Raw genomic sequence first — 12,424 nt, forward strand, 5'->3', positions numbered from 1 at the left:
TGTCAAGACATTCACCCCACTGAAGCAGGAGTTTGGGGTCTAGTTAAAAGAGATATATATGTATGTATGTGTGTGTGTGTATGTGTATATATATATATATATATATATATATATATATATATATATATATATATATATATATATATGTGTGTGTGTGTGTGTGTGTGTAAAATATTACCCTGCCTCATAGGGAATGTCAACACATCTGTTAGGAGTCCTAAACCTGATCTGGCACCTGATTTACATTGCTTATTATCTTCCGCGGGGCTGATTGTGCAGATGCTGAATGTTTTATGTTACATGAAGTGAAAAAGGGATGTTTAAATACATAATTATTTTAAACATTGATAACATAGCACTGCATGTGCTTGCCCATCAATGTTAATCTAACTAACGAAGATGCTTAATAACCTAAATGTAAATATTTGTTTCGGGTATTCAGAACCTTTAACACGTATGCGTTACCAGTTTCTAACACCATTATGATTCTGTCCAAACCCATAGTTTATAATGACCATAGTAGTACGAGTGTGTGTGTGTGTGTATATATATATATATATATATATATATATATATACATACACAGTATCTCACAAAAGTGAGTACACCCCTCACATTTTTGTAAATATTGTATTATATCTTTTCAAGTGATAACACTGAAGAAATCAAATTGTGCTACAATGTAAAGTAGTGAGTGTACAGCTTGTATAACAGTGTAAATGTGCTGTCTCCTCAAAATAGCCCAACTCACAGCCATTAATGTCTAAACCGCTGGCAATAAAAGTGAGTACACCCCTAAGTGAAAATGTCTAAATTGGGCCCAAAGTGTCAATATTTTGTGTGGCCACCATTATTTTCCAGCACTGCCTTAACCCTCTTGGGCATGGAGTTCACCAGAGGTTCACAGGTTGCCACTGGAGTCCTCTTCCACTCCTCCATGACAACATCGCAGAGCTGGTGGATGTTAGAGACCTTGCGCTCCTCCACCTTCTATTTGAGGATTCCCCACAGATGCTCAATAGGGTTTAGGTCTGGAGACATGCTTGGCCAGTCCATCACTTTTACCCTCAGCTTCTTTAGCAAGGCAATGGTCATCTTGGTGGTGTGTTTGGGGTCGTTATCATGTTGGAATTTTTTCCTTGTGGCCCAGTCTCTGAAGGGAGGGGGATCATGCTCAGCTTCAGTATGTTACAGTACATATTGGCATTCATGGTTCCCTCAATGAACTGTAGCTCCCCAGTGTCGGCAGCACTCATATAGCCCCAGACCATGATACTCCCACCATGCCTGACTCTAGGCAAGACACACTTGTCTTTGTACTCCTCACCTGGTTGCCGCCACATACACTTGACACCATCTAAACTAAATAAGTTTATCTTGGTCTCATCAGACCACAGGACATGGTTCCAGTAATCCACGTCCTTAGTCTGCTTGTCTTCAGCAAACTGTTTGCGGCTTTCTTTTGCATCATCTTTAGAAGAGGCTTCCTTCTGGGACGACAGCCATGCAGACAAATTTGATGCAGTGTGTGGCTTATGGTCTGAGCACAGACAGGCTGACCCCCCACCCCTTCAACCTCTGCAGGAATGCTGGTAGCACTTATATGTCTATTTCCCAAAGACGAACTCTGGATATGACGCTGAGCACGTGCACTCAACTTCTTTGGTTGACCATGGCAAAGCCCATTCTGAGTGGAACCTGTCCTTTTAAACCACTGTATGGTCTTGGCCACCATGCTGCAGCTCAGTTTCAGGGTCTTGGAAATCTTCTTATAGTCTAGCTCATCTTTATGTAGAGCAACAATTCTTTTTTTCTGATCCTCAGAGAGGATGAGGTGTCATGAGGTGCCATGTTGAACTTCCAGTGACCAGTATGAGAGAGTGAGAGCAAGAACACCAAATCGAACACACCTGCTCCCCATTCACACCTGCGACCTTGTAACACCAGCGAGTCACATGACACAGAGGAGGGAAAATGGCTAATTGGGCCCAATTTGGACATTTTCACTTAAGGGTGTACTTAATTTTGTTGCCAGCGGTTTTAGACATTAATGGCTGTGTGTTGAGCTATTTTGAGGGGTCAGCAAATTTACACTGTTATACAGACCCAACGGGCCTGGTATGGACTGGGGGACCGCACACCGTTTTTCATTTTATTTATTTTTTATCTTTATTGCCGGGAGAGGGCAATACATTACAGACGCGAGCACGTTTAAATTAAATCAATTTTTTTCCTTTAGAAATGTAATTTTTTTGCAGCACTGTTCTTCATATTGCACGATATTTGAAGGAATCTTTCATCTTTATTGTTTCACTTTAAGCATTATTAAAATCACTGCTCTTGAAAAAACGGCTGTTATAAAAGCTTTTTTTTTGCATTGCTACATGTCCCCTAGGGCAGTACCCAGGTCCCCATACACTTCTTATGGCAATAACTTGCATATAAGTCTTTAAAATGATCACTTTTGATCTTTCATGTTCGTGTCCCATAGACTTTAATAGGGTTCGTTAGAACTTTTTGCCTGTTCGCATGTTCTGGCGCGAACCGAAGCGGGGGCTGTTTGGCTCATCCCTAATATGCTGTGCCTATCATTTAAAATACACCTATGATAAAAATATTAGACCTCTAATTTCTTTGTAAGTGGGCTGATATGCAAGATGTACAGGGTATCAAAATTTGTTTATATAACTTATAACATCCAAGCGAACGATATAACAAAAACATGTCAAAAAAACATGTTGGAAAAAGGACCACCCCCCTTTGTCAGAATTTTGTTGGACTGTGTTTTGCTTTATTACAGCCTTTAGTCTGTTGGGATATGGCTCTACTAACTTTGCACATCTAAACTTTGCAGAACTGCTCAAGTTCAGTTAAATTTGATGGTGACTGTTTGTGGACTGCAGTCTTCAAGTAATTCCACAGATTTTCAATGGGGTTTAAGTCTGGGCTTTGACTAGGTCATGCAAGGACATTCATCTTTTTATCCTTCAACCACTGTGTGGTAATTTTTGCTGTGTGCTTTGGGTCATTGTCATGTTGGAAGGTAAAACTTCTTTCCAATGACAACTTTCTGGCAGAGGGCAGCAGATTTTCCTCAAGAATTTGATGGTATTTTGCCCCATTCATTTTTCTTCTATGACAAGTGTCCCAATACCTGCTGCAGAGAAACACCCCTATAAAATCATTTGGTGTTGAACCCAAATAATTCAATTTTGGTCTCATCTGACCACCTTAAACACACCTTGAAGATTCTGAGGCCACACGAAAAAAGGTGTTATGGTCAGATGAGACTAAAGTTGAATTATTTTGCCTTAAAACCAGACGATATGTCTGGCAGAAATCCAATACAGCTGACCATAACAAGTATTCTTGTTGGTTGCTATGGACTGGTGTATTTTTCACATTGCTCATAGTTTTTCTGATGAAGATTCCTACTTCAGAAAAAAGACACGGAGGATTTGGTGCCACAGCAACCAATCACTTTTGTTTCACGTCAATATTGAGGTTAATAGTGTATATTATTATATTTCCAAGTCACTGTGTATTTAATATTAACAGTTCATTTCTTACTTGCTTAAGAATACTCTTCCCTCTTTTTAAAACACAGGATGAATACAAGCCAGAGAAGGCTCTTTCTGAAGATGATTTAAAGAATGCTGTAAGTGTACATCATGCCTTGGCCTCAAAGGCGACAGATTATGAAAAGAGACCCAATGTCCTCAAACTGAAGACAGCAGATTGGAGAGTTTTCCTCTTTCAAGCACAGTAAGTTTAATAATTATGCTAATCACACAAAAACCCGTTGGGTGAAAATTGTATCTGCTTTGTATTTGAATCCCTAGAAACAACTTATATTGTAAATGTCAGATGATATCACACAACATTTCAGACATGTGCGAGTTTATGTTGGCAGTGCAACCTTTTCGACTGAAGCCTCGTACACACGACTGGTTTTCCCGACAGGAAAACTGCCAGAAGAGCATTTGGCCGGGAATCCTGACCGTGTGTATGTTTCCTAGCAGTTTTCCCGTCAGGAAAAAATCTGGGAATCCCGACGGGAAAATAGAGAACCCTGCTCTCTATTTTCTTGTCGGGATTCCCAGCAGAGCGTTTCCTGCCGAGAAAACCGGTCGTCTGTATGCTTACCTGCCTTGTAACGAAACTGCGCATGCTCGATAAGACTATGACGCATGTGTGGTTGCATACAAGGTTAGTGTGGGGTGGAGCAAGATGGTGGCGACGGCATCGAATGTGACGAGCGCCGGCTCGTTGTAGTCGATGAAGTCACCACATTCTTGGCATTCAAAAGAACAGTGGATTCTTTTGAATAGCCGTCTGTATGCACTGCTTTGCAAGAAAAGCTTGCCAGGAATCCCGTCAGGAAAACCAACTTTTTTTTCCTGACGTGATCCCCGTCCGTGTGTACAGGGCCTTAGTGTCATGTCTTGTCATTTCTACTGTATTTTGCTAATAGGAAATGGAGAACCACAGTGCAGGATCCCTGTTCCCCATCCCTTTCTCAACTCATGCCACCTCTAGCAGTTGAGCCAGCTGTTGTGTAACCATCATTTTTTTTTCACATCAGCTGCTACAAGAGCACTAGATTCACAGACACAGTCATCCGATAGATGCATGCTCTTAAAGGGATGCAGGTGAGATGAGGTGAGGCTTCAATCTTGGGGGGGAGGGATGGCATGAGAAATACAGTTGCTCTGTAAAGCTGTAAGGAAGCACTCTACAACTGAAAGGACACCAATTTAATTTATTATACAGGATTTATATAGCGCCAACAGTTTACGCAGTGCTTTACAAAGTGAAGGCAGACAGTACTGTTACAATAATATTCAAAATAGGAGGAATCAAAGGTCCCTGCTTCTTAGAGATTATAATCTAAAAGATAGATCTTCTGTAGATTTCTCACTGAACAAAATTGAGGCACGCTGCAGCTTCGGAGTAGAGAGAATGTGAGAATGTGAATGAATATGTGTTAAATTATGTATAAAAATATGAAGAATACTTGCATGGTGCTTTCTTTTTGTTAAATGAAGCAAACATACTAGAAACTCACATTCTTAACATAGATTTATTGGTTGCTATATATATATATATATATATATATATATATATATATAGTACAGTACATTTGGTACAGATTCCTCCTACATTATGTTGTTCATATTGTATGTCAAAGTGTATACAATACAGTCAGACTTATATGTTGTACTAGATCATATTGTATGCCATTTTTGTTTGTCGTCAAGATGTAGCATTACCTGACCATGAGCAGATATCTGATATCTGTTGGTTGTTTTTTCAGATGTATGCTGTATATTGTCTTATACAAAAATCATTAAAAAATGTATTTATAAAAAAGAAATACTAGAAATTATACAAGATTACCATTGTGCACAATTGTGTGCTTGCACACCGCTGAGACAGCTGAAATCTTCTTTCTTTCTTTCATCCGGGTCCAGGGGCACCGACACTGTGAGTGGCGGGAGCCATGTTAATGTCACTCCCGCGCATGCACGCAGGAGTGGTCGTTTACGACGCAGGCTAAGAAAGTCCGGCGCGATAAGCCAGACCTTCAGACGATAAGCCGGACCTTCAGAGCACATGCGCCGGTGACGTCATCGGCTGAATATCTCCTAAACTGTGCAAGTTTAGGACATATTCACAGTACCTACAGTTAAGCCTTATTATAGGCTTACATGTAGGTACAAGTAAAAAAAAAAAAATAAGACTTTATTTAAACTTCAAAAAATAAAATAAAAAATGGGTCCCTACATTTTTACTTGATATTTTCTGAAAGAGGAAAAAACAGTTTTGGATTTGATATTTATTGCTAGGGAGGGGGATGTGGACTTTACCATAATTAACTTGGTCTGTACTGTGTTGGCATATCTCATTATCTGCTGTAAACTAGATTTAAACACTGGGTTAAATAATCTAAAGGTTTGGATTATGGGAAACTACTATCTTCACTTTGTTCCTCCGCTCTCACTACGAAATTGCGCAGAGTAGCTTACAATCTGCCCAAAGACCTGGTCAAAAAGAAACAACAAGAAAATTAAGAAATGTTTTTTTAAAAATGGTTTTACCCCACTTGCCATTCTTTGGCCATTTATACAATGCTGTGAAAAGTATTTGCCCCCTTTCTGATTTTTTTGCATTTTTGTCTTACCTAAATGACTTGGATCATTAAACTAATTTTATTATTACACAAAGATAACGTGAGTAAATACAAAATACAGTTTTTAAATGATGGTTTCATTTATTAAGGCAAAAGCTGTCCAAACCTGCCTGGCTTTATGTGAAAAAGTAATTACCCCCTAAACCTAATAACTGGTTGTGCCACCCTTGGCGGCAACAACTGCAATCAAGCGTTTGTGATAACTGCCAATGAGTCTTTCACATTGCTGTGGAGCAATTTTGGCCCACTCTTCTTTGCAGAAATGTTTTAATTCAGCCACATTGGAGGGTTTTCCAGCATGAACGGCCTGTGTAAGGTCATACAGCCTCTCAATTGGATTTAAGTCCGTGCTTTGACTAGGCCACTCCAAAACCTAAATTTAGCTTTGTTTGAATCATTTGGAGGTGGATTTGCTGTTGTGTTTTGATGCAGCACAACCCTTGAATTTTGCTGTATCAAAATGCATGTCAAGGTAAATTCTTGGTTGATTCACATCTATGTACTGTAGCTTGGTGTGAAAGACAAATGGAAAATCTGTGTTACCATTCACATCTACACGTGTCAATTAAAATACCCATGGCATACACACAGAACAGTGTATATGCGGTCTTAAAGTGGATGTAAACCCTCTTCTATACCCAGTGAAGTGAACAGCTTTAGATGATACACAGAGATGAAACAAATCTCCCTACATAAGTTTTACATGCATATCTGCTGTCTCTATATTCTTTAGAAAGTGAACATCCTGTTGGAATTTTTACTTCCTCTTTCAGCAGTGGGTGGGGAGTCTTGGCATACACTGCGTGACAGCTGATTGGAGGAAAGGCACACACCTCCCCCTCTACATAGGCAGAGGAATGAAGATACTTGCAGAGCTGTTCTGTGAATAGATCATCCCTATGATAATCTATTTATAGCAACTTTCAGACACAAATTTTCAGCTGCTTTTCTCTCCCATGAGGAGGAGAACTTGTCAGAAGTTATCATGCTGATAACAGAGGAATGAAGCAGGAGAAAGACACAGGACTTGGGGCTTAGAAGGGAGATAAGTAAACACTGCAGATATATGTGCCCAGGTCAACTTTAATGAATTGGGGTTACATCTACTTTAAAGTTAGTTAGGAAACCTGCAGTTTTTAAATTTGATCTAGTGTGTGTAGTTGTGTTATAAGGATCTTTTTTTTTTTGTCTTTTAGGAGCACCGAGGAAATGGAGTCGTGGATTAACAAAATTAACTGTGTGGCAGCAGTGTTTTCTGCTCCACCTTTCCCAGCGGCTATTGGATCCCAGAAAAAATTCAGCCGCCCATTACTCCCTGCCACCACCACTAAACTGTCCAAGGTTGGTAACTCTGCTCTTCTATAGCAAAGAATGCTTGGGCTAATTTATGAAAATTGTTAAGATGAATATCTAAATGGTTGCTGTAGGCAAGGCTTCTGGATTTATAATTCAACCCCTTCTGTTATTAAGTGAGTCTTTAATTGTTTTATCTGGCCGTTGGAGTTTCTTCACAAGTTATTTCAAGCTTGATTTTCTCAGAATTGGATCGGAAAATATCCGATCGTTCGGTCGTGAGCGCAAATGATAGTGCCATCATGTAATGACCGAAAAATCATTCAGTGGACATAAATAAAAAAAAAATTGGTTCGTTTTTTTTACATATACCTAGTGCAGAAAGTTCGAACGGGAAACACATTAACCTTTCGATTTATCGTTCGTTCGGCAGAAAATTTCCAAATGTGTCCTTCGTTTTTTCGACTCAAAAACGTACCAACGATTATCGATTTTGTGCCCATTAACTGGTCGAAAAACGAAAGGACTGTCCAAATTTTCTTATAGTGTATGGCCAGCATTAGGCTGTTCTCACTTTGTCCCTCCACTCTCACGTCAAAATTGCATTGAGTAGCTTGCAGTCTTCCCAGAGGCCATCTCAAAAATAAACCGCTAGAATATTGGATGCAACTTTTTTGTGTTAGTAAGTGATAGTAACAATTTTAGGCAGCATTCATGATTAGTGGATTTTTGACCACAAGAGTGCGGTTACATGTGTCTCTGGCATTTGAAGGAGCAGGCTTTTGTGGAGAGGGTTTGTCAATCTTGCTGGAAAATCTCCGTGTGAGTGCACCTCACTCTATTAGCGAAATGGTCAAAGTACCGCACATTCTCATCATTATTCAATGAATTTTCGGGCAAGCCCTGGCATTTAGGCAACTTCTTTTAAGGATGGAGCAGTTGCCTTTCTACACGTCATTTTTTGAGAAATCTCTGCCCATCTATAGCCTAATAAATTCATGAAGGAAATGGGTTTTAAAATATAATAGTAAAAGCGTGCGATTTAAAAAATATATATATATATATATGTGTCTAAGCTGTCCCTACCCATTTAATTAGGAGACCTGGGTTGTAGAGGACTTGAGTTTGGGATATAGTGTAATTAAATATATTACATTTATCTCCATCCCCTCAATCTAAAGATCTTCATCTGTAAAACTCAGCAGCTGACATGTTTCTCCCAATGGGCTGCACTGCTGGCAGACAGAATTAGTTGTCAGCCCCAAAGAACATTATAAAGAATTTGATGAATTAGATGACAATTTGTTGCAAAAGCAACAAAGTGGAAATGTGCTGCCAAAGTTTACAGATGAAGATCAAATAAAGATCTCTGGATCAGAAAACAGATAAGTATAACAGATACAATTCTCTACAGAAAATACTCTCCAATTTTTTTTATGATGATTGGTAGTATTATATTGCTTAGCCAACACATATCTGTATGTTAGATAATAGGGGTGCAACGGATCAAAAAACTAACGGATCGGATCGATCCTCGGATCAGGAGTCACGGATCTGATCATTTTCGGATCAGCAAAAAAAAAAAAAAAAGACAAATCTTGTTACACCCACCAGAGTTTTAGATTTCACAGTTCTTCTCAACACAAAACGGAGCTTATGTGCTTAAATACAGTGTTTGGAAATCCGACGGACTGTTTATTGCTAATGTGACAGAACACCTCTGATTTTCACATTTAAACAGTCCGTCAGATTTACAAATACTGTATTTAAGCGTATAAGCTCCGTTTTGTGTTGAAATAACTGCATTTCGCAATACTTATATGTGCAGCCAAGTGGAAGTCGCAGCCCCATGTACGAAAGTGGTGTCACCAGTTCCCTACTGTGACCTGAACTATCCCAATCATCAGATCCCTTTAGTGTCATTGATCGGCGGGCTGAGTGTCTAGTGAAAATCCCCCCTACGTGCTCAGTCCATACAGATCCCCCCGATCGCCTCCTCTCTCTTCTCTGGCAAGCAGCAGAACGCCCGGTGCGGCAGCGGCTCCCCGTGTGGATTTCTCAAGGTGCAGCATGGAGCTCATCGCTGGGCTGTTAGGAGTCAATGACATATTGAGCTCAAGTGCCCACAAACTTCCGAGGAGCAGCCTGCATCCCCCGCGCCGGGTGGACCTCGATGGCCGCCGCTTCGATAGCTAGGCCGAAGCCCGCGGCCTTTCCTATTGACTGGGAGGCCCGTGGATCGCTGTGTGTCCCGACCCGAAGGTGCTGATCCGTACGGATCAGTTGCACCCCTAGTGACAATACTTGATGTGTTCCCACTGTCATATGGCATTCTTGTGCCACAGTGCCTACACACCGTCACGGTTTTATCCACTAACCTCTTTCCTTCATCATTATATTTGACAGGGAAGTCAAAATGCTCCCATACAGGGGATTTAAATGACGCGGGGCATTCAAGCTCCTCCGTTCGCCATGACCACGCTGTGTGTGGACTGAACATGCGCAAATTATTATTATTATTTTTTTTTAAGAAAACAATCCTCGGATCACGTGTGTGCGGTTCGGAACAATCTTTTTCGGTTCGGATCACGGATCAATGACGATCCGTTTCACCCCTATTAGATAATGAGTATTACTTTGTCTCCTACTGTTACGATGCATTGTGTACTATATGCTATTGTAATGCATTATTTTGTTTGATTGAAAAATATCAATCAAAAAACTATTGAAATAATAAAAAAAAAAAACAGATAAGTATCACCCCACTTAGCAGGTCTTTACAACTCAAAGGTCTTGGTTTTACTATACTGAATGTTTTTAAATGTTATACCTAACCATTATAAAATGTGTTTAAACATGCCCTATATTAGATTGTTGCTATGTCTACATTAAGAGGGACTATAACTTTGAAGGTGCCCTTTCAAACACCATTGAAGGATTGGTAAAACCTCAGTTAAGCCTTGTACACATGATCAGTCCATCCGATGAGAACGGTCTGAAGGACCGTTGTCATAGGTTAACCGATGAAGCTGACTGATGGTCTGTCGTGCCTACACACCATCGGTTAAAAAACGATCGTGTTAGAACGCGGTGATGTAAAACACAACGGCGTGCTGAAAAAAACGAAGTTCAATGCTTCCAAGCATGCGTCGACTTGATTCTAAGCATGCGTGGATTTTTAACCGATGACTGTGCCTACTAATGATCGTTTTTTTCCCATCGGTTAGGAATCCATCGTTTAAATTTTAAGCAAGTTGGCTTTTTTTTAACCGATGGTTAAATAACCTATGGGGCCCACACACGATCGGTTTTGACCGATGAAAACGGTCCATCAGACCGTTGTCCTCTGGTTAACCTATCGTGTGTACGAGGTTCTAAAGGCAGAAGGGATTTTACCTTAATGCTTTCTATGCACTAAGGTAAAAGGACCTTTTGGCTGATCAGTATCACTAATATAATCATTCCAACTTTTTTCTCCTACAATAATCAGTTTTACTTCCTTTATTAATTAGATTAATCATGAGAAGGCGGTTGAGGGATATTGTGTTTTATTAGGAATTGTGGGAATGCTGGAGAATTTTCTTTACACGGTTGTTTTTTTATGTGTCCCTAGGGTACATTTCCACATTAGAACGGCATTGTAGATGCCATATAGAAAACATATTTGCTTAAAAAGAATTCTACCACTGGTTGCATTGAAAAGTGTTCTTATTTAAATGTAGACATTTTAACCACTTGGGTTAATGTGTGTATGTGCCTTGAATCTAAGCAACTCCAACAGCACCTCTCCCTGTAGGTTATGTAAATATTTTTGCAGTATGAGCCTAAACCTTGCTTTTTATAATCATTTTTCCTTCACACTTTTGCACGTTGCCACTCTGTGTTGGGTGTTCCATCTATTTAGAAAGACACCACAATGCAGAAGTAAAATAAAAGTAAAACTAACAATAAAAAAATTTAAATAAAGCACACCTTGTTCCCGTGCTAGCACGCAGAAGCGAACGCATACGCAAGTCGCACCCACATATGTAAATTCAAACCACACATGTGAGGTATTGACACGAACATTAGAGCAAGAGCAATACTTTTAGCCCCAGTGCTCCTCTGTAACTTAACACATGTAACAAGTAAAGTTTAAAGCATTACCTATGGGGATTTTTAAGTACTGAAGTTTGGCGCCATTCCACGAGCTTATGCAATTTTGAAGCGTGACATGTTGGGTATCTATTTACTTGGCATAACATCAGCTTTCACATTATGCAAAAAAATTGGGCTAACTTTACTGTTTTGTTTTTTTAACTCAGTAGTGCAAAGTATGGAAACCCAAAGCAAGCACTGCTCACTTTTTATTAGGTTAGAGCAGCCCCAATAATAACCGATGGTGCTGTGGAACTCTGCACTTTCATTTTATTTTTACACTTTGGTAGTTTTTTAGGAAATAAACTTTCTTATTTAAGAAACAATTTTTTTAAATAATTTTGCAGTTAAAAGCAACTCAATTACCTTTTGTAACATGCTGCATGTCTTGACTTGCTTGATGCGTTGTGAGGCTCCTTTCAATCTTTGCATAGAGGGAACGATTTTGTGAGGGCAATTCACTTCAATGGACTGCCATATGTGCTTTTGTTGCCCCAAAGAAGCTCCTGTTTTATTTTTGGGTGCCAAGCTTCACAGGATTTTTAATGGCGCATTGTGCCGCGATTGCTGTACAGCAAAATCGCACAATGTATGGGGTAACGTTTAGAATAACTGCCACCAAAACATGCATATTTCAGCAATTGCCACGTGAATTGGGATCGCGGGCAGAATTGCACCCACCTGCAATTCCAAACTGCCAAGTGGGAATGGGGCAAGTTGTGAACATATTTATAAAAAGTGTAAAAAGAAAAAAAAAGTAACCATTTTTCCATCTCTTATAACTGCTTCTGCTCTGATGGC

At 39.8% G+C, this 12,424-nt stretch overlaps 1 protein-coding gene across 3 annotated transcripts in view; it reads left to right on the forward strand.

Annotated features, from left to right (window-relative positions):
* PSD3 (pleckstrin and Sec7 domain containing 3) overlaps positions 1-12,424 on the forward strand; it is a 703,925-nt gene that overhangs the window by 650,299 nt on the left and 41,202 nt on the right. For all 3 annotated transcript variants that reach the window (XM_040325286.1, XM_040325291.1, XM_040325297.1), the window contains 2 exons: positions 3,608-3,765; positions 7,390-7,534. In XM_040325286.1, the coding sequence (XP_040181220.1) occupies positions 3,608-3,765; positions 7,390-7,534 (303 nt within the window). The remainder of the gene's footprint in view (positions 1-3,607; positions 3,766-7,389; positions 7,535-12,424) is intronic.

Source organism: Rana temporaria, chromosome 1, assembly GCF_905171775.1.
Source record: "Rana temporaria chromosome 1, aRanTem1.1, whole genome shotgun sequence".
Classification (NCBI taxonomy): Eukaryota; Metazoa; Chordata; class Amphibia; order Anura; family Ranidae; genus Rana; species Rana temporaria.